This window comes from Papilio polytes, unplaced genomic scaffold (genome assembly GCF_000836215.1).
Source record: "Papilio polytes unplaced genomic scaffold, Ppol_1.0 DF823399.1, whole genome shotgun sequence".
NCBI lineage: Eukaryota > Metazoa > Arthropoda > Insecta > Lepidoptera > Papilionidae > Papilio > Papilio polytes.
Window position 1 is genome coordinate 2643812 of NW_013525805.1, and position 23688 is coordinate 2667499.

Genomic DNA, 23688 nt, shown 5'->3' on the forward strand with positions numbered 1-23688 from the left:
GAGATAAAAGGCGTATATATGAATTTGTGTGCAAATATGAGTTACGTTTCATCATTATTACCCGAAGTTAGGGCGACTAGGCTATAGCCAACCATGCTGGCTCATTGCGGGTTGGTTGACACATGTATATATGAAATTCGAATATTGAAAATCACATTGGTACATGACGGGATTTGAACCCAAGACCCAAGAAGATAACAAGTCAAGTGCTTAAACCCCTGAGCCACTGACGCCCAAAAACAGCTTCAATTAAGCATTATGGACTCTAGCTACAACGGTATAAAAGTCATATTGTTGCCCACCAAAGAGCTTGGAGTCTCCTCCTGTACTGCATCTTTCTTCTAACAAAGATTCATTGTTTTGATAGGTTATAACAAATGTTTTTTCTTTTTATACAAAAAGGTGGCAAACAAGCAAGCGGCCACCTAAATCCGCCAAAATGGCGAAACGACCGCTGCCCATAGACATCCGCAATTGCAGATGCGTTGCCTGCCCGTATCCGACAGAGGAGGAGTCGCACATAAAGAGGATATTTCCCCTTCCTATGCTTCTCCTCCACCGTCAAATCCATTTCCCCTTCCCATCCTCTCCTTATAAGAAAAGGATGGTAAAGAGAAAGGGACTTAAATTAGGCCTCCGGCACCACACTCATCAGACGAAACGCGGAATTGCTAAGATGTTAAAGCGGGCTCTACCACTGTTAAATTAGAAATGGCATTCGCGTAAACTACGTCTTGTATTATGATTTTTAATTAATAGTAAACATAATGAGTTCACTTCATTACAAATGGATTTTTCCTTGATAGCTGGCAAAGATTATTCAATTACCACTTGTTTATTAACGTGGTATGAATTCACAATTTCATTCCATGCTAAACAATAAATCATACTTCATACTAATATTATAAATGCGAAAGTTTAGATGGATGGATGTTTGTTAGAGTTTGTAGTCTAAACGGTTTACGATGAAATTTGGTATAGATGTGAAATAGTCTGGAAGGAACATATCGGCTTACTTTTGTTTTTTTTAATCCTATCCGAACGGAGTCGCAGGCGAAAACTAGTAAATAAATAAATGCTTCATTATTCCACATCCAGACATCTTATGAGATGAGAGAGAATATTATTAGTTAATAGTAAAACAAGTACCTTTATTGGAATAAGTCTTGAATGTTTTTATGTTCTTTGTTTCCGTTTTACATTTAACTGCCTGATTGAGCGTCGGTGGCGCAGTGGTTTAGGCACTTGACTTGTAATCTACAGGTCTTGGGATCAAAACCCGCCATGTACCAATGTGATTTTCGATTTTTCGAATTTTCACATGTACATAATCTACCCGACGTTCTTACGGTGAAGGAAAACATCGTGATGCAACCTACACATATGCGTGATGAAATTCCAACATATATGTGAAGTCAATCAACCCGCACTGGGCCAGCGTGGTTGACTATGGCCTAGTCACCCTAGTTTTGGGTAGGCTCCGAGCCCCTCGGTGGGGACATATAGTGAGCTGGTGATAAACATTTCATGAGAGCCTTAGCTCCTGCACTAGGTTCCCCTGTGCTGCAGGAGACAAATTGTAGTTAATAGTAAAACGAGTATCTTTACTGGAATAAGTCTAGAGTGTTTTTATGTACTTTGTTTCCGTTTTATATTTAACTGCCTGATGATAACAATGTATATTTTGTACATATGTACATCCTCCAGTTCCACAATTGATTGTAAATCTGGAATATTTCCGTTCAGATGTTTTCAAACATTGTATTATATAATACTGATTGCAGAATGTTGAACAATACGTACAGTTGCGGATATCTGCAGTGTACTTAGTTTATATCAACACTAGCTGTTTCCATGCGACTTCATCCGCATGAAATTATAAAAAAAATCTTTTCATTGTTCACATTTGTCAAATTATCAATTGCAAATGTCAAAGTGACATGACATGTCGAACCATGGCAACCTTGCTTCCTTGATGTTGTCAACAACTTATGGTCTCTTTTCCACATTAGGGTTATTATCCAAAATATTTACCCCTAGTTTAACGGCGTGAAAATATATAGCCTAAAGCGTGACGTATGTGTAGGGATTTTTATTAAAAAGAGAGTTATTCGAAAATATGCTGTGATTGCTGACATCTTAGGCAACAAAGAAGTGTGTGTTTACGCTTTATTATATTAGTACAGATTTAGAAAAAATGACTTGTTGACATGAGACAAACTCCGACTCTCCTACAAATAATTAAATAGCAGTGAGTGGTGCATACGAAAATACATAAAAGAATATAGCCGTGTATCATAAACCAGAAATTTTTAAGAATGAATGTGTATTGCTACAAAGGAAGAGACCAAACAAAGACTGTAGAAAGTATGGATGGATTGTGTAAAATATGCTTAAGAAGGGATTGGATTGAGATATGACGGCTGATAGTAATGTAGGAGAGTAGCACATATTGTCCCGACCCTCCGTAAGGGATAAGGGCAAGTTGATGATGAGCTGTGTACCACTAACCGTCTTTTTTTCGTACAGATACTTGTATAAACTGCGTTGTATTGGTTTTTGTTTCGCCTCTCGTTTCAAAATGTTCAAACGATTCTAGCTTTTAAGGTGGAACACTACCAGTTTCCCCGATTGTACACATTACGATGTTACGCCATGTTAGTACCTATTTGAAATCTATTAGCCTTTTACTCAGAATTTGAAAGTAACCTAAGAAAGAAATTAGACGCGTATGTTACTGTATCCTATTACTAGCTGTTGCACGCGATTTCACCTGCGTGCAATTAGAAAACATTAAAAATTTAGCGTATATTACTTATTGATAACATAGCTTTTTAATAATGCAAGAGTTTTTGTAATTGGTCCAGTAGTTTTTGAATTATTACATATATACAGAAATACATTTTCCTTTTTATAATATTAGTAAAGACGACTTCCTCCTATTAAAATGTCTGTTGCGCCAAGATATTTTAATTTGCCTCCCTTCACGTAGAATTTGTACCTATTTAGTGCCACATAACGACTAAATTTATTGCAGAAGTCAAAGTATCATATTTCTGGTTACGATCGAGTTTAGAGCAGATTTTTTTATCTATATCATGAAGAGTTCAACGTGTTAATTATTTAGTTATTATTTTTCATTCGTCAGTAGATTAAAGTTTCCTAAACATTTGTCTATCGCAATAAACAATATTGAGATAATATTATCATATTGCGATTTTTTGTCGGTGACAATGCGATATTTTGCCTTTTTTATCTACAAAAGCGAAAAAAAAATATAACTAGATAATGAATTAAATGTAAACAATATGTTTATTAGTATTCATTTATCGTTGCGATAGATACTAAGTACAAATATAGATGAAAAAATTTCCATGTAGTTTGCATACAAATATCAACCTCGTAAATAGACATTCATCATCGTGATGCCTGCACATATCGGCGAAGAAATTCAAAGATATGTGTGAAGTCATCCAACCCGCACTTGGCCAGCGTGGTTGACTAATGGCCTAGTCACCCCATATTAGGGTAGGCTCCGAGCCCCTCGGTGGGAACATACAGTGAGCTGGTGATGATGAAATAGACATTTATTTATAGCTATACCTAAAGGTTTTAAGGGATAAAATTGTTTAGAATTTTATTATAGCCCCCTTTTAACCATTTGTATTACTAATATCCGCCTAAAGTGTGTTACTTCTATACTATTATAATAAAGCGTTAACACACACTTCTTTGTTGCCTAAGATGTCAGCCATACTTATACTTATACTTACACCATATTTTTGAATAATTCTTTCTTTAATAAAAAGCCTTACACTTGCGTCACGCTTAGGCTATATATTTTCACGCCATTAATCTTAGGGGAAAAATATTTTGGATAAAAACCTTAAAGTAGGAGAGAGATCATAAGTTGCTGCCAACATCAAGGAAGCAAGATTGACAAGGTTTGTCATATCCTGTCATTTTGACATTTGCTGTTGATAATTTCACAAATGTAGAAAATAAAATAAAATTATCACGATTTCGTGCGGGTGCCGCACGGGAACAGCTAGTTTTATATATTTTCAAAAATTATGCATTTTTATATTTTTAAGAATTTCATTGTATAAATTTTAGACGTACTGAAAATCTATGTAGAATTAGACCTATTAGAGTATAAGATAGGCATTCTCTGCAATATAATTGCCATTATTTTCTCTCTTATTAATATTTATACTGCACAGAGTGTATAATTACGGCTTTAAAGCATTCGCACAACACTTGCGAAATGACGAGTGCAAAATCTTTTTAAAAACTCAAGTGCTATCAGATGCGACAACTAAAAAGAAGCAAAGCTAAAAGCTGTGATGCGACTCAAAATGATAATTTCGGTGCAATTTTCTCACTTGCGGCGAGAGATGTCGCTAATGTGTTGCTCTATGGTCTCAACATCTAGTCTGTGGTAATACAAACTTAGTTATTTCGTTCATTTAACCTTTAAACTAAGGGAATAAAGTTGTTTTTTCCTTGTTTTAACGGTTTGTGTATTTTTGCAAGGGATTGCTTTCAAGAGTACTCGCGGTTGCAGTCCGTGACATTCCATTACAATAATGATGTGCTTGGTACAGGGTTACTACATAAATTCTCTGTAATGTATTTATCACTAAGCTGTTGAACCCGGCTTGCCTTGCAATACGATAGTGTACATAACGTTAAAAGTTAAAATAATTAGTTATATGTCATTATAGTTCGTAAAAATTTATTGTCTCTTTTCTTATTTGTTTTTGTACCTAATAAGATTTATAGAAATCCATCTTGCACCGTACTTGAAATAAACAAAAAGTTTCGTCCAATTATTGTTGAAAATAAAACACAACAGAAAATAATTACCTAAATAACTCAAAAACTACTGGACCGATCTTAAAAAATGTTTCATCATTAAAAAGCTACGTTATCAGTAAGTAACTGCATTCTTTATTTATATTTTTAATTTCATGCGGGCGAAGTCGCGAGCAACAGCTAATAAAAAATATTTTGACAGCCCTATCCACAACTAGGTCGTAGGAAGAGCGTAGAGTCGACAGCGGCGGAAGTCAGAGCACCTTGATTATTCAGTCGCATTTGATACTGAAACTCTGAAAATTGCATGCAAATCTCACGACGTTTTAGCGCGCCTCAGTATATAGAGATAGGTATTAAGGTCGGTTTCCACTGTTGCAAAATTTATATAAAAAATTTCATTTGGAATTCAAAAAGAAAAAAAACGACGATGATACTGTTAAATTTATCTGGTTGTGTAGGGCCTGCTGCTATCATACTTATCATACTAATATTATAAATGCGAAAGTTTAGATGGATGGATGGATGTTTGTTAGAGTTTGTAGTCCAAACTGATGAACGGATCCGAATGAAATTTGGCATAGATGTAGAACATAGTCTAGAAGAACTGATAGGCTACTTACTTATTTTTAATTCCACGTGGATAAAGTCGCGGGCAAATGCTAGTTTTGAATAAGATCATACTAATGGTTGTATAGAAATACTTAAAGCCTATAATGACCAGAATTTTGTACCTTAGTAGATAAAAGGCAATTTAAAAGAAAGTAATTCGATTAATTTCGTAAACATTGTGGCGGTTTGTTTCTGCGCGGGTAATTAAGGTCGTTATGTCGGAAGAAACATGGCGGCACTACCGCTTCCGGCGTTACTTTTTTAATTTTTCATTTACGGCCAGCGATTTCAATTTTTCTTCTAATTTCTCATTAAACTTGGCCGCACGTTTTGCCCTCGGGGACTATTTTTTAATGTAAATTAGCGAAAAATATGCTTGAGACAATTAGCACGTTGATTTATGTTCTTTATTGCAACAGGAAAACATGGAATTTGTTAAAAATATTGTTTTGCTTGGAAGAAATTGTTTTAATTTCGGATAATCTATTTATTTTGTTATTATAGATGTTAGAGTTTGTAGCCTAAACGGCTGAACGAATTTTGATGAAATTTGGTGTAGATGTTGAGGATAATCTGGAAAGACACATTGGCTATTTACTTTTGTGTAATTCCACGCGAACGGAGTCGCGGTCGAAAACTACTATCACATATTCCAATCTAAAGTAAAAGATGAATTGTTTTAATCCCTACAAAATTAATAAAAAAGCATCTTTTACGTGTTTTTAAAACTGTTAATTTTTAAGTTTTTCACAATCATTGATGTTTTTTTGTGAGTTTTTTAGCAAAGGATTTTGGTCAGTACGACCACGGCGTCTGATTCCATTGACAGAAGGCACGTTTCATTTCCGGACGCTCTGTCCGTTGGTACGTTGAAAAAAAATGTCTCACTATTACACCAAACTTGATTTGACTGGGAATAAGGAAAGCAGTGGAGACGCGTTGTATGTCTTTTAATGCTTTTATTGGACTAATACACTAGTATTTTTTTAATTACTTATAAATTGTAATAAACGTAGTAACTCAGCGATAACGCAGGTATTTACCAGTGAAAGATTTTTTGAAATTCGCCCAGTAGTTTTCGAGTTATTTCAATACATAGAAGAATACAAAGATTTCCTCTTTATAATATTAAGTACCTATAAATATTTTTCTCTACCTAATTCAAATTGAAATATAAAAAGTGCTGTTTTTTATTTTTAGTCTGTTTTTTTCTAACTGATTATCTTCAAAAAATTGGTCAACAAAAATCTAGTGATAAAATTTCAAATAAATGAAAAAAATATCTAAGACGACAACGCCAATAATATATTGAATTTAAGACTTCACAATTGATGTTAAATTTAATATTTTGCACAAGTCAATGAAAAAGAAAGTTACACAATAATCTCCAAATCTGTCGTTGTTCTATTGAATACAGTCAGCAAATTGAAAAGCACACTCGAAAACCCCTTTAGTGTGGTGACACTATAAGAGTACAGTACCTACACGCCCCACGCCCCACGCTACAGACCCCAGTCGGAGTTACGCAGTTATCGTTTTAAAAATTTGACACACGGAAACATACCGGATAAGAATTGATGTGTGAAAAAGTTACGCTCACGCTCATAAAAAAAACCAATATCCTTTTAACTATTGCTAACAAACGTTGGAAAAATTACACAGATTTTTCACCTTTGACTAAACTATCGCAAAACTTTAGTCTCGCGTTGATTCCTATGGGTTTATATGGAGGTGCGCACACTACTCGATTATGCAACTAAACAATTGAATTGGCTGCAAAACAATCGACAATGCGGCTGCTCTAAAAGTATAACCTACGAGCTGTTGCCCGCGACTTCGTCCGCGTGGTATTAGAGAACATACAAACGATATAAATTACAAAATGCTACGTATCCCTCGGGAACCGGACATTTCTCTGGGATGAAGCTTATCCCATGTGTACTCCAGACTTTGTTTTATATCTGTGCCAAATTTCATGGAGATCCGTTCAGCCGTTTAGGCTACAAACGCTAACAAACATCCATCCATCCATCCATCCTTCCATCCATCCATCCATCCATCCATCCTTCCATCTAAACTTTCGCATTTATAATATTAGTAAGATAAATTAACTTAGATAATTTCGAATCGGTACAATGTTTTTGTGCATTTTTGCTCTAAGATGAAAGTTGCCAGTAACGAATAAAGAGATTGCATACCTCGTCTTCTATTATCATATTACTCAAATTGCATATGTGTCGTGGCTCAAACTTAATTTCATAAAGTTTCTGTTCTGCGATCCATCACAGGGTGTTATTGAGTTACGACCCTAGCGCCCTCTACGCGCCGACTTCAATTGCGAACACTCAACACAATTATAACCACAATGTAAGAATTTTATATTAGTTCATATATCTTTATTTCTTATTCTCTATATAAAACATTTTACAAGATTTGTATAAAAATACAATAAAATATATTATATAAAAAATACAGCACCACCTGCTGCGGAATCTGATGACTCAAGCAACCAGTGGTCAGGCAGAGACAGGAAACTCCTCATTATGCGTGCGGTTTCTAAAATAACCACATTTTGAATCGGGCCCTTTATCCAACTGTGAGCTTTTGAGGTGTTGGTCGAAGCTCTTCGCTATTATATTTGTATTATTATACTTTTCTCTGTCATAAGTAGAAATAAACGATAATGTAATGTAGAGGCTAATGTATTCGATACGATAGTACTTTTATGATGATTTTACTAACAAAATCTACGCTTACAACCTCTCTTAATAAGTGTTAACGTAACTAAATGCTGTATTTTAGGTTAGAAAGTTAATTATTGTTTACAATGAGACATTTTAAAAATGAAGATAAAAATATTTTTACAACTTATTAAAAATAATTTAACGGTGTTTGAAAATTAAAAATATTGATTAGACGATCTACAGTAACTAAGCGTGTACCCACAAGTTTCTTTTGACAGCCTACATTCGTCATGGTTCATAGGAACAAAGTTAATTGGTGCAGTTATTTTCATCCTTATTTTGTATGGAACAAGGTTTAAAACATTTTAAATAGTTGTTTAATAACTTGGTAATAATTGGTAAGGTTGATCACACCCGAGGGTATCATACATCATACACACGAGGGGATACGCAACGGACATTTTAAATTTGGAATAGAAGATCCATTTTCGAATTGTTGTTGCAGATTTGAATTAATTTTTAATTACAGCCAGGTTTTTTTTTAGTTTTAATTTTAAGTGAATTTAGATTTGATATCACAAGTTTTAACGAAATTTATTTTCATCATAAGTATAATTGATTTTCGAACATTTCGGAAAGGTTTAAATCAATAGACATTTTAAATATCACGTATGTTTTAAAACAGTTAAATATTATTCCTGCGTAAAAATCATAGCAAAGAAGCACGGTTTTATTTTGTCAGTGTTCAAAGTCACAGGTGCTAATAATTGTCAACATAAAACCAAGAAGGGTTCTTCAATCCTTCCCCTTTCGTAACATTACGAAATTAAAGATAAGACATTGCCTGGAATAAAATTGGTCACAAGTACAGTTGGAACTCTTAGATCTTTGTACACTTTGGAATTGTAACTATTTGATTATTAAATATTTTGAAATTTTACAAAGTTTCTTGACAATGGGTATGATAAATGCAGAAAGGTAGGATTGATTATTAATAAAAGATTTATGTTGAAAATCATCTAAGCTGCGTGTTATTTGGAGAGCAAGTTGTTTTACAAATGTACTAATCTAAAGGGGTCTTAATAAATTGGTCGGCTTATACATAATTTCGAGTTAATGATTCGAAATTATGTCGTCGTTTTATAACTGCGATTTACTTTGGTGCCAGCATTGTTGATATTTGAAATGGCCATATTGTTAGCGTAATAAAGTTACATGTAGAATGAAGTTGTTAAAAACTTATTAATTGCTGAATAATAACTTAAAATTTACATTCCCCGTATACATTTAAGTATCGTAAATGCTTTGTATTTTTATATCTATTATTTAATCAGTTAAAACAACACAATTTACTTATTTTAGTAATTATTTCTTGATTTTAAACTACTTCTGAACCCTTGTCTTCTTTTTATTCTAACTAATATGAAATGTCAAGAAGACCACACATTTTATAGAGTATCTAACCTTTGCAAACCCCGCTTTTGTCTATCACTAGCTTGTTTAAAAAGGTCGCGAACTGGCAACCAAATATCACGACCTTTGCGCCCCATGGACTCCTGGGATTAGAACGCTAGATTTAACAAGGTGATTAACTGATTCGTAAAAAATGGTAAAATGTGTTTATAGTGATGTCTTGCAATTAAAAATATAAAAGGCTAGAAAAACACCTGAACATTTAATAAACAATTTTAATGCACACAATTTGCTATTCGGTTTTGATAGGCGCTGAGTTAATGCTATTTAAAATTAAACCTTTATTGAAATTAAATCTGCACAAGCGTTTTAAAGTCGTTCTGGTATTAAAAATTAGCAGGCGCTTGATACAAATAAAAAGCGTGTCGTTTATCTCATTCCGCACAAAGGGGTGAGATTGCGAGCTCATCGGCAACTCGACTGTGAATATCTTGGCGGGTGGCGACTTGTAAAAACATCAAACAACACTTTATAAAGGGGAGACAGTTGAGCATTGTTGCTGGTTACCATTTTATTTAGACGTCATTCAGTTGTGTTTGCTGCTGGAACAATTACATCAAACAGCGTATTCGTTGTCTTTATTTATTACGAGAATGAAAGGGACAGCAGTTAGTTTATAAAAGATTTTCGACTATGGAATCGGTTTACGAAATTAGTGGTAACAAATATCAAAGTATAGGTAACTTAAATAAAGTTAAAAACGTAGAAGAATATTTTTCATTTATTTATTCACTTGCTACTTTTTAGCAAAAGTAAAGTAACAGTAGACGAATTGTGTACATCGACTGCGATAATTTGCTCCTCAAGCACATATTACGAAAAAAAAGTTAAACGGTTAAAGGAGTTTGCAATACACATAAAAAAAGAAAAAGCCATATGCATAAATTACGGCTTGGATTTCGGTTCTTTTTAGTTCCTTCTTAAATTACAACAATCAAATATAAATAAATGTTTTTCTAACATTAAATCTATTGAAGTATCAAGACAGTTTCATCGTCGTATCATAAATGCAAATGGCGGCCGAACAATAATCGCGAAGAAAACGATACGCATAAAAATATCACAAAAAAAAACCAGCATCGTTCCCCACGGGCTGAGATTTAACATATTTAATGCGATTTACGTGTACACTCCCCTTAGCACCTTAGCAACTGTCTGTAATCGTTTTAAGACGCTGTTGACTTGTCTACCTCTTTTACTTTGCCATTTTTAAGGCAGAGGGGCTCACGGAATACCTTTTATTTGCTTAATGTAAATGTTGAATTTAAGTTCTGCACGAATGGTGAAATATTTGTGGACTTTCGGTACTTATGTCAAGAATATTAATTATAATATTAATGCTATAATATAATATTAATGCTATATAACATTATGAATAGAAAAGTTTTATTTTTTGTATAATTGTTTGTATTGAAATAACTTAAAAACTATTGGACCGATTTTAAAAATACTTTCACCATTAAAAAGCTACGTTTTCAGTGTGTAATAGGTTATGTATTTTTCATTATTTTTTTAAATTTCATGTGCACGAGCTCGTGAGCAACTCAGAAGATATTTTTTTATATCGGTTCGATATCTAGTTAAACGTTTGAGTTTTGCTATGTTTCGAATGTTTGTCTTTTGAACCTTATTTGTGGAAAATGTATGCGTTTTCATTTTATTTACAGTAAATAAGGAACACACGTTGTGTGAAAATCAGTGTGACAATGTACGCTAATTTTATAAAGTGCTCGATTATAAGCTTGTTTTCAGTAAAAACTAAACTACAGCGCGTAGAAAGCTTTTGAAAGAAAGCTTTTGTTTGGGTAGAGGGCGCCCTGAATTAAGCGGTACACTCATTTGCGGACAATGGTGTTAGTGTCACCATGTTCGAGATGTTTTATGGACAGTCCTAGATTATATAAAAGTGACAAAAATGTCGCAATTTATAAATACATAGTAATGAATGATATCATAGTGACAATTGATGAAATAAATATAGCAAATTTAATTCTCGTATCAAATTTTGCTGGACAATTTATCCTGGAATTTATAATTATGATATGGTAGCCATATAAAGCACGCGTAGATATGAGACAATGAATCTCCATACTGTCTTTAAGTAATTGGCCTTAGTTTAGGGTTGACAGTTTTTTATATTCGCTTTTCGCAAAGTTACAATAACAACGAGCTAAATTGCATTAGGGAATTGAAATCGTTTAGTTAATAACAGAAATAAAGTTTTAAAATGGTACTAAAAGGAAGATTTCAAATATTTCTTCCATCTTGTTTGTGCTCTTGGTTTTTCGATGTTTAAAGTTCTTTGTTTGATTGTTTTAATTATACAAAGATTGTTAGGACAACCCTAACACAAAAGTGGTAGGTCTACAATAGAAGTCCTATCACAATGCCTGGCGCCTTCATTATTTACAAATGACTGCATAAATCTAACGCGAACTCCGCTTGCGTCCTTTTCACACTTAAAGAAAATGAATATGATAAAATAAGATGGCAATCAAAGATGTTCCATAATCGACAGTTAGTACGATTAGTGTTAATATGACGTGTATGGGACAAAGATCATAGTGGTGTGCATAGACCCATTGTTTATGGTGTACGAGCTGTTGCCCGCGACTTCGTCCGCGTGGTATTAGAAAACATACGAACTATATAATTACAAAAAGCTACGTATCCCTCGGGAACCGGACATTTCTCTAGGATGAAGCTTATCTCATGTGTACTCCAGACTTTGTTTTATATCTGTGCCAAATTTCAATAAGATATGTTGAACCGTTGCAGAATGATCGAGGGAACATTATAAAACTAAATTATGAATCCCACGGGAACCGTAACTATTCCCGGGATAAAAAGTAGCCTATATGTTCTTCCAGATTATGCTCTAAACCTGTGCCGAATTTCATGGAGATCCGTTCAGCCGTTTAGGCTACAAACGCTAACAAACATCCATTCATCCATCCATCCATCTAAACTTTCGCATTTATAATATTAGTAAGAAGTAAGATTGTCTGTAAGTTAAGACTTAGAGCGGTCGCACACTTTTGGCTGAACTATCGCACTACTATTGTGCGATTGTCGATTGTTTCGCAGCCAATTCAACTGTTTAGTTGCACAACTAAAAAACCGAGTAGTGTACCTCCATATAAGCTCATAGAAATCAAAGTGAGCCAAAATTTGCGATAGATTAGTCAAAAGTATCCGCTCTTACTAAGATCACGAACATGTAATTGTTTTTTTTAAAAAACAGAAGAGTAGGAAGGTATTTTAATAATTGCAAAGAAAATAGAGACGACAGAAAATATGTTTCGTATACTTTTTAAGTAATCTATTAGACAAATAGTTAATATTAATCTTACATGAATTGAATACATTTAATACGTGAATGTTGTCGGGAAGGTAATTAATTGTATGTGGCGATGCTGCAGGGCACAGGGCGCAGGGTAGGGGACGCGGGGCGTAGGGCCAGTGCTGGGGAATTTCATTACGCCACTGCCGACGGGGGCAGGCCAGATTAGAATACCGCGGCCATTGTCCATTGAGTTATAGACCGGACCTCGTAGCGGTAATAGAAGTCACCGTTAGAATTCAGAACTGGACATTTTAAATATATTTTGTGGTTGTTAATTTACATATATAAACCATTTCAGCTTTTGGCAATTAACGTAATTTCTAATTTAATGCATGTCTTGTAAAATTTTTCATTTTACGGCTGTAATTTTAAGAGCATGTGCACACCATTAACAAAACTATCGCACAACCGTTTAGTCGTGCTTAGATTTCTATGAGCTTATATGGAAGTGCGCACACTACTCGATTTTTACTTGTGCAACTAAACAGTTGAATTGGCTGCGAAACAATCGACAATCGCACAACAGTTGTTCATTTTAGTCAAAGTTGTATGACTCCAAGATATAATTAAAACTACTAGTTGCATTTTATAGAACCCAAATATGTTCTAGTCAATTTTAAAACTGTCTTAAAAGTCAACTTACCTGCAACATGACGACAGACGGCGCGGCACAAATTGGCCACGATTGGACCATTTAATTGTTTGAAATATGCACCAGTCTGTGTAAGGAATAGTTCTGCCTGTCCAATACAACTACTGTAATTACGAACAGCCTCTTTGCATTAAGGCCATCTTGATGACGTCATAGTGAGGTTACAATTATTAAATACTTATTTTCATCCGCGATTCCGTCTCCGTGGAATTAATAACAAAAGAAAGTCAAGTAGCCTTTGCAATCTTTAACATTGTGCTGTACATCTGTGCCATACATCATTGGGATCCGTTTGAGCCTCTCAGTGGGGACGTATATGATGACGACGCTGACGAAATTATTTATACTAATATTATAAAGAGGAAAGATTTGTATTTTTGTATGTATTGGAATAACTCCAAAACTACTGGACCGGTTATAAAAATTCTTTCACCATTAAAATGCTACGTTATCGCTGAGTAATACAGGCTACATTTAATTCCACGTGTGCGAAGTCGCGAGCAACAAGCTAGTATATGTTTTAATATTCTAAATGCCTAATCGACATAGAAAATAAACAAATAGAACATGTTCTTTTTTGACAAAAAATATAGTTAGACACAAAAAATCTTGATACTTAGATGTTATTGTGGTCGGGTAGTTAAAGTCTTTAGTGTATCTTTAAAGAGTATTAAAAAGTCTTTTGAAAATTAATGAGACCGCCATAAGTCTGTAAGTGGTCATAAATTAATCTTCCCCTTAGAGTGGTGTACACAAATTAGTGTTTTTAGATAAACCTCACTTCAAATATGATCTATCATTTAAGAGCACGTGTTCAACTAAATATAACTAAAACAGATGTTTTTAAAGACAATAAGGTCATATTTAATAATATTCAGTTTCCATTAAGTTCTTAGAAGAGTTTTATCAAGAATACAAAATATGTAACTAAAGGTATTTGATGAATTGATGACCATTGCTCTTTTATGATTGACTAGATTTTGCTCGCGACTTTGACCGCGTGAAAATGTAAAATAATACAAAAAACAGCAACATGTTACACTCTGATAAAGTAGGTTTTTAGAAAGAATTCTTGTAATTGGCCCAGTAGTTTTTGAGCTATTTCAACATATACAAAAACATATATCTTTCTTCTTCATATTATAATATAGATGAAAGGAATATTAAAACAGTCTTTGTGTTAGATTTTCTCTGTAGACTCTTGTATAAAAACATATTTATTTAAAACTTAGGTAACAATGTATTCTAATATAAATATTTCGCCGATGAAATTTCAAGGTTATCTTGAAAATCTGAGTATTGTATTGTGTGAATATTTATTTTTTTTGTTTGTAATTACGTTCAAATTTTTTATAGGGTGTTTCATATTGAAAGTATATGGTATGTTACATAGGGTGATTTATTCAAGGTGGCGCAGGTGGGGTGGGGTCAAAGGTGATACTGGCCAATAGCAGCGTAGACCGGATGTGGGGGAAATAGCGCGTAACCACTTCCGGTGTTTTAACTTTTTCTTTATTGTTTAATTATTGCATTGCGAGTTCCGCCAGGTGTGATTTTATGAAAAGTTCCGTGGTGGGAAATGAACGAACTATATAACAGTTGACACTCACTTTAATCCATAGTAGATTGGTCCAACGGAATACCTTGAATTTTAATTTATCTTGATCTAGTAATTTTACATCCGCACAAAATTTACGAATAATTATTATAAAGTCTTTAATAGAAAATATATTTATAGTCCCACTAGCTATCGCCCGCGACTCCGTCCGCTCGAATTTAAAAAAAAACAAAAGCAAGTAGTATATGTGTTCTTTCAGACTATCCTCTACATCTATGTCAAATTTTATCGAGCTATAAACTCTAAGAAACATTCCTTAATCCATCTAAATTTTTGTATTTATATAATACTAGCTTTCGACGGCGTCTCCATCCGCGTGCTATAAAATAATATAAGTAGCCTATGTGTTCTTCCAGATTTTGCTCTACATCTATGCTAAATTTCATCGAGATCCGTTCAGCGGTTTATGCTACAAACAGTAACAAACATCCATTCATCCATCCATCCGCCTAAACTTTCGTATTTACAACATTTGTAAGATTAGTAAGAAGTAAGATGACGACTATCTCATGAGAATTATGTTATCCTTTACCTCTGAATTACAATGAAAGTTTGTAATAATAACCACTTGAACGTTTCAAGTGAAGGAAATACAAATTAATCACTATTGTTTTATTTATCTTGTGTCGTGCGACATCTTGCCGGATGTAAACAGTTGACTGTCTGTTGTTAGTCACAGGATGTCGTGTTACGCAACACGATTGGAAGAAATGAATCTTGCCTTAAATAATATTACCACAACATTTTAATAACATGTATTATTTTATACTACCTTCGACCGCGACACTGTCCGCGTAGATTTATAAAAAAACAAAAGAAAGTAGACTATGTATTCTTCCATATTATCCACTACATCTATGCCAAATCTCATCGAGATCCGTTCAGCCGTTTAGGCTACAAACTCTAACAAACAGCCATCTAACGACCCATCTAAACTTTCGCATTTATAGTATTAGTAACTAAGTAAGTGAATAAATGTAAACTAGTACCATCGTTATTAATCAGCTTTATTTATATTTACACAAAATATACAATTTATTAAAGCTTACATTTTTTACGTTCTTTCTTTTCTCATGTCACATCTTGTACACTTTTTGTTCTACGTCTCAATATTTTTTAATAACTGTGTCTTGGCGGCCAATATGCAACCTCTTTTGCTAAATTTATAATTCTTGTCAGCCAAAGAGGTTGTAGTTGCACTAAACAGTAAGATTATTCTTAAGATCTAATTCTTTTGTATGTAAAGACAGTAAATTAATAAGTTTAGTTTTAATGCCAAAAAGGTACGTTATAGTTAAAAATAATGTGTAATATTGAGAGTATCTATATCTTACTAATATAAATACGATAGTTTAGACTGAAGTTTGTTAGAGTTTGCCGTCTAACAGCTGAACGGATCTCGATGAAATCAGGCACAATGTAGACCATAGCCTGGAAGAACATGTAGGCTTACTGTTGTCTTTTTAATTGCACGAAGCGTCGCGGATGAAAGCTAGTCATATCACGTCACGTAATTGAACAAAGGTTAATCGTTTACAACCAACTGACATTACGAGCAGCAATAAGGGCTGACGACTCCTACATCAACCGCATTGTTTCCCACCAAATTGGAACCTGTGATTAATTTGCTTAACTTCCCCTAGCGTGTAATTTTCTCCGACAATTATAATTGAACCCCTACCCTCTCTTGTGTCTTAACAAATTTGATATATAAATGGGAATGTTTTAGTTAAGTCGTAGGTCTTTCTAAAATGGACGTCGTATCTTAAATCTTTGTATTTATTTAGGTGACAACAGTGTATTGGCAAATAGATTACTATCAACGTTAGTTTACCTTTAAATTAACTATGCAAGTTATTGTAAACTATATCAGACTAGCTGTTCCCATGCGACTTCATCCGCATAAAATTATGATTTTTTTTATTGTTTACATAAGCAATTGCAAATGTCAAAATACCAATTACCTTATTATGACAATTTTGCTTTCTTGATGTTGGCAGCAACTTATAGTCTCTTTCCCATATTAGAATTTTTATCCAAAATATTTACCCCTAAGTTTAACGGCGTGAAAATATATAGCCTAAAGCATGACGTAAGTGTAGGACTTTTTATTCCAAAAAGAATTATTCAAAAATATGCTTTGAATGCTGACATCTTAAGCAACAAAAAAGTGCGTGTTTACGCTTTATTATAATAGTATAGATAGATAATCTTGAAAATGCGAAAGATTGGATGGATGAATGCTTGTTAGAGTTTGCACCCTAAACTGCTGAACGGATCTCGATAAAATTTGGTATAGATGTAATCTGGAAGATTATATAGGCTGCTCACTTTTGTTTTATTTTTAATTCCACGCGGACGGAGCCGCGGGCGAAAGCTAGTTTGTTTACAATTTGTTTAGTGTGTTAATAACATTAATTGTGTTGTACATGCAAGCATAAAAAGTAATAGAGACTACTAGAGTAAATCATACTAATATTATAAATGCGAAAGTTTAGATGGATGGATGTTTGTTAGACTTTGTAGCCTAAACGGCTAAACGCATTTCGATGAAATTTGGTACAGATGTAGAAGATAGTCTAGAAGAACACATAGGCTACTCAATTTTGTTTTTTTTTAATCCACGCGGACGGAGTCGCGGGCGAAAGCTAGTATTCTTATAAACGCAAATATGATTTTTTTAAAACTAGGAACACTAGAATGAGCGAATGTTTCGAGGTCACGAGCGTAATTCTTTCAATCTTTCACAATAGATAAGTTAATTTTGTTGGATATAAATTCAGTTAAGCTAGTTTTTAACCTCCGTTACGGCGAGGGGTTTATTCTGACAACGATATCGGAACATTCCCTAGAGGCCTTGTTACCGTCCTTTAATTACGTACACACCTATCTTCCTCGATTTGTAAGACTTATTTGCTTAGCTGCACTTAGAACCTTGTCGCATTGAATTGTAACAAGGAACGTTCAAAGTTGTGGTGCGTTTTGGGACAGAGTTAATATGACAAGGTTTGGAAAGAGCGAGATCTTGAGTTTCCTTGCAAACAGGGGAGATATTGTTTAATTTATTGGGACGTTCCCCGCCCGGTTTCGTGTTGTGTCAACGGGTTAATTTAAAACGTTAAGATAGAGTTACTAACTCAAATTCGTTGACTGAGATTTTTCTTTTTAATTCCTTGGTTATTTTTAAAAGGCGGAACAATGTAGTGATCATCGACAAATGGACATCCACATATAAGTGGAACTACAGATGCGTTGCCTTTGAGAAGGAGACACTTTGAAGTGCTCTAAGTAACAGTTTGGAAATAATGCCGATAGACAAATGCATAATGAGGATGTGGCAGCCACAAAGCTTTACGAAAATCCCACAGTTGAAGATTGCTAGCCCTCTAGATGGTATGAATGATAACTGGCAGTCTGTCGACTTCAAAGACGGAAATTGGAGACAGTAATGGTTGGATATGAAAAAGATCACATTAATTTTTGTAGGTGAATTTTCTATACATCTATCTACATATCTTTGTAGTTGAAGTTCTTTATAAGTTCGGAGATTAATTATTACATTTCAAGTTAATTAAATAAGGTTATAGGCCATATGTGGTGAACAATTCAACGTCACAAAAATGTAAATACATTTTATTGAGGGGATTTAACATGGACGTTGTAATCTGGGTACAAACGGACCCGCAAATAAATTAGAGTTGACCCGGGAACGTTTATGGTTTATGTATATTTAATTTCATTGGTTTATCAGGATTTTGCGTTGAATCTCTGCACTTATGGAAAGTCCGAAGGGACATTGAATTCGAAGCTCTTTTGTTTTGTTAATTCTTTCTTTTAATTCTTTTTAATTTGATCAATATGGTAGTAAATCATAATAGAATGTGACAGTTTTTGTGGCGTAACTGATGCAAGAGGATATACCTGCGTAGTAGTTATTTTTTAATTTTCCATGCATCTCTTTTAGTACTGGTTTTTAGTTCTGTGTAGTTATCTTGTCACTTACGTTCGGTAAACAAAATTTATAGCAAATAATGCAGAAAGTACTGTAAGAAAGTATGGCTCACCGACAAAAAGTTTTTAATGTGCGATGTTATTTTACTTATCAAGTGAATATTTTCATACATTTGTCAAGCTAAATTTTACAATATAAATTAATTCCCTTAGTAGTGGATAACGACTAATAGTTTAGGGTGAGAAGTCAGTAATAAATACATCTGTCCGAGAGTAGGTAGCCAATGTTGTGGGATTACGAGCAATTGTCCGGGATAATCCCCGATCGACACGAGATTTAGGAACAAATTGTCCCTGCCTCTAGCTAATTGATGGCCACTACTTCGGGTAGATGATTAAAAGCATCTGTTACAACTAACTATTTAGATTCTGTTCATATCTACAGAAAAAAAATACTTTTCAAGTTAAAGAAAACGCGCAAAAACGATAAAAATGCAGTGTAACAATTCACGTAGTGCTGAATAATATCCAAAATGTGAACCTACAGCCAAATACAAAGAAAGTCCGAGCATTCAATTTACTAAGTGGGAATGGACTGGCGTAATGACAGATTAGGGGATGCCCGACCACCTGAGCAGGGAAATATGCAATAACTCAACCGCCCCCCGCCACAGTAATTCACCCGGATCGCGGCCAATAAATTCGTCAGGGTGATTAGTACCTGCCTCTAAATGTGATACAAGTATGGAGAGAGCTTTTAGATGTTTTCTAGAAAGTAGGAAAAGACAATAGATAAAATCTTTTTTTTTATAAAGGTAAGGACTGCACTGACTGACACTGACTGCAAGCGGCCACCTGAATCCACCGAAATGGAAAGCGATCGCTGCCCATAAACATCTGCAATTGCAGATGCGTTGCCTACCCTTAATTGACGGAGAACGAGACGCACATNNNNACGCGGAATTGCTTTCACTTCACGCCTGTTTTCTGTGTGGTCGTGGCACAGGGCGAGCCGGCCAATTCGTGCGATGATGTTAAAGCTGGCTCTACCACTTTCTACATCTCTCTGTAAAGCAAGACAATTTATAGTTATAAAGTTATTCTTATCTAATTTCAAGAGATGTTATGATAAGAGAAGATAGTTATTTTTCAATTAGTTTTATTTATTAATTAAAATAATTCTATAAATAAATTTACTAAGATTAAATTGTTAGTTTGCCTTCAGACTCTATCATTAGAAGATTGTCTTTCATTATATCCTTTTTAAGTTTATCAGCTACATTTCCACTATTCTCGTTATTAATATCAGGTGCTTCTTTAATATCTATGCTTGTGCCGACAACAAATAAATCTGAAGTTCTGTTGCAAGACATTTGGTTAAGTGTTATTTCTGGTTTATTTTTGTCCGTTATTTCACTTACGTCCAAAATTTCTGGCTCTTGTCGTTCAAGTTTAATACCACCGTAAGGTTTCCCCGCATAACTTTTAGCACCTTTTTGAGTTAATGTGATCTTTTTTGACTTCGGAGCTCTGTCGAAAGGAGCTCGATCGTTGTACATATGCCCTTTCATACTTCTATTACCGTAATCATTCTTTACAGTTTTATTGCTCTCCTTTTTATCTAAAATGGTAATGTTTTTACTTTTTTTCGGACGAATAAATGTATTATATTTGACAGGTTCTTTGAATTTAACCGGAGTTTCTTTATAGTTAGTTCTTGGAGGACATAAGATTCTGTTATCGGTGGTGTCTTTCTCTGCTATGTCAGAGTAATTGTTTGTTTTGCTATTTTTAAATAAAGTAACAGTTTTAGCGGCGACTAGTTTCTTTGTTGTACTGTAAATTGATGGCCTTAATGCTTTACTAGTCGATGTATAAATAGTCGGATTAGATGTGCAATCAAAGCAGTACTCACTTTCTCCCTGATTTTTGTTACAGTCGGTCTTAATATGAGATTTAGTCGAGCACGGTTTGTCTTCTGGTTCAGGATATGCAGTTCTAGAAATGCAAGTTGCCTTTTGCGATGGATCGTGCTGGATACCTAGATCTGAATATCGTAGAAGCTTCGGAAAATTTTTCCCTCCCGGCCCCTCGTTGCTGTGTCTGTTGAAATGCATGCTGTTTTCTTCAATTAAGCTCTCCGTGGTCATTGATTTTTCCTTACGCGATACGCACACGTGGAGAAAACTACTTCCACCTCGTTTTCTTTCTTTCTTTCGAGAACATTTTATATAAATCATAGCTGGAATACACCAGCATATTTCTAGGAATAGTATAATCGTTACTATTACCACTTTCTTTGAGGCAAAATGAAAATGCACGTCCTTTGGTTTGGCAGGTTTCTCGCAGAAATCTGCTACTTTACTTAATTCCTTCGTCTTGTTAACTAAGCAAAGTACACTGTCTAAGCCGAAGTACAAGTTCTCATCATTCAAGTGTGGCAACACTGTGCTAATAAGCCAAGTTTGGAAGCGTTTATTGAATTCTTCTTCGTCTGCCATTCTAATAGATCTTAGACAACTCTTTGCTGTGTCGTAATATTGAAATAGTATAGTCCCAGATTCTGGTGAATTTAGAAACATGAAGGATTGATTTTTAAGAGGCAGGAACATTATTGATGAGGTATTACTCCAAGTCACACTAGGCATCGGTATTTTTAAACCTTTATCATCTTTTTCGTAGTAAACTAGATTGTCACAAGGCGACTGCCCAGTACCAGAAGAAGTGAGCTTCGGAGGTGGGGCTATATTGATTGCGACAGATTTGAGGACTCTTACGTTGGGGGCGCTCCAGCTACTGCCATCGGTGTCGAGGTATTTCTTAACATCTTCATAGAAACTGAACATTCTCATTGCACTCTTTTTGCTGACTGTACCGCTGTAGAATGCGAACTTAGTGATAGGTAGGAGCCATTGTTTTAAGTACCCTCCTAATGTATCGGAAACTGCGGTGGTTATAATGTCATTTATTTGTGGGTCCGGGCTTACGTTTTTGATCGTTTTGTAAATATCTCTGAAGTATGTTAGCAAGCGTTTGATGTATTCTTCATTGATTTCATCGCTGGTGTCTAGAGGTGGGATAAGATGTTGGGAATATCGTCTAGCTTGGAGCAGAGCTATGTCATCTCTGGTCCATTTGTTTTTTGTTTTATCGTCGTTGGAGTAGAGCACTGTGCCGACGTTCGGTAGCATCTGACTATAGGTTACCGTGCCGCACAGTGCAAAAACCAACGCAACATTTACACTTGCACTTCTGTACATGTAAACTGAATTATAAAATAAATCTTTATAAAACTTACAAAAAACCCTTTTCAAAATGACAATGTCAATTAGTAATGTGACATTTCTTGTTTTTAATAATGAGATTTCGTGGCAGTTGTAGATAATGAAGATCATAATTATTATTTGGAATAATGATCCATTAGATTTTGTGAATACGGAAACAAATTATTTTAATACTACCTTTTGTCCGTGACTCCGTCCGCATGGAATTAAAAGAAAAGTAAGTATCCTACGTGTTCTTCCAGAATCCGTTAAGAAGTTTGTATTATAAACTCTAACATCTAAACTTACCCTTTATTATTTTAGCAAGATTATTTAAGAATTCCCTTTAACTATGTTTTTTCATATAGACAGCGAAAATTATTGCAATGGGAGACCATTGTTTATGGGATTGTTAGGAAATGTAGACATAAGTTACGCTCCTATTTCTCTATCCCATGAAAAAATAAAGAAAATCTGTCTCCGCTTTTACCTGTTTAATAAAGCTTGCATACTGTGTCAGTAGCTAATTCTTCGACAATAATCGTAGGTGTCATTTGTCGTCTGAACCTTCTCATATATGAAGCCTTTGGTATAAATCACCCAGAATAAAGCTAGGGGTGCTGTGAGATGCTGGTTCTGTTTTAATTGTTGTAATAAAATTATTGCTAACTGCTTGTTTCTTTTCGATGAAGATATTGTTAGGCGCACAAAATGAGACCATTGGCATAGTTTTTAGTGCCAGAGGAAATCAAAAAGTTATTTAAATCGACCCTATTTCAAAACTACATCATTCTCCTTCTACTGAATACTGTATGAGTAGTTCCTTTATTATATGACCGAATAGTAAGCCGTTTAATTCATCCAATTAAGGAGATATTAAGTCATAGAGTAGAGTACAGATGGCGTGACTTACTTTTCAAGTACGTGTTTGTCAATTGTCACAGAGTAACAATGACTGATGACCTGTCTGTTATTTAACTGCTTGTTTGTAATTAAACTATTAAGTAATATTCTGTACTGCGGGTGGTCAATTATGTTTTTGTCTTTTATTTGTATTTTAAAATGAATTTAAATGAAAACCTATGGTTGGAAGAGATTGCGTGTGTGAGATCAGCTTATCCATATTGTAGTTACTATTTATCTGTTTTCACATTGTTAAATAACAAAGGGGTTGGTACAGTTATTATTTTAGTATTATAAAAACGTAAGTAAGAAATTGATAAGATTTCACATTTTTATTCATTAAAAAATCTTGCTAGATTTTTAAGGTT

At 34.4% G+C, this 23688-nt stretch overlaps 1 protein-coding gene across 1 annotated transcript; it reads right to left on the reverse strand.

Moving 5' to 3' along the window:
- Nucleotides 1–20322: 20322 nt before the first annotated feature.
- LOC106104794 lies at nucleotides 20323–22468 on the reverse strand. The gene has a single exon (XM_013284932.1). The coding sequence runs from the start codon at nucleotides 22412–22414 to the stop codon at nucleotides 20357–20359; it is 2058 nt and encodes a 685-aa protein (XP_013140386.1). The 5' UTR covers nucleotides 22415–22468; the 3' UTR covers nucleotides 20323–20356.
- Nucleotides 22469–23688: the final 1220 nt, after the last annotated feature.

Coding starts and splice junctions, on each gene's coding strand:
- LOC106104794 (XM_013284932.1), bottom strand. CDS start 22,414: ATGTACAGAAGTGCAAGTGTAAATGTTGCGTTGGTTTTTGCACTGTGC.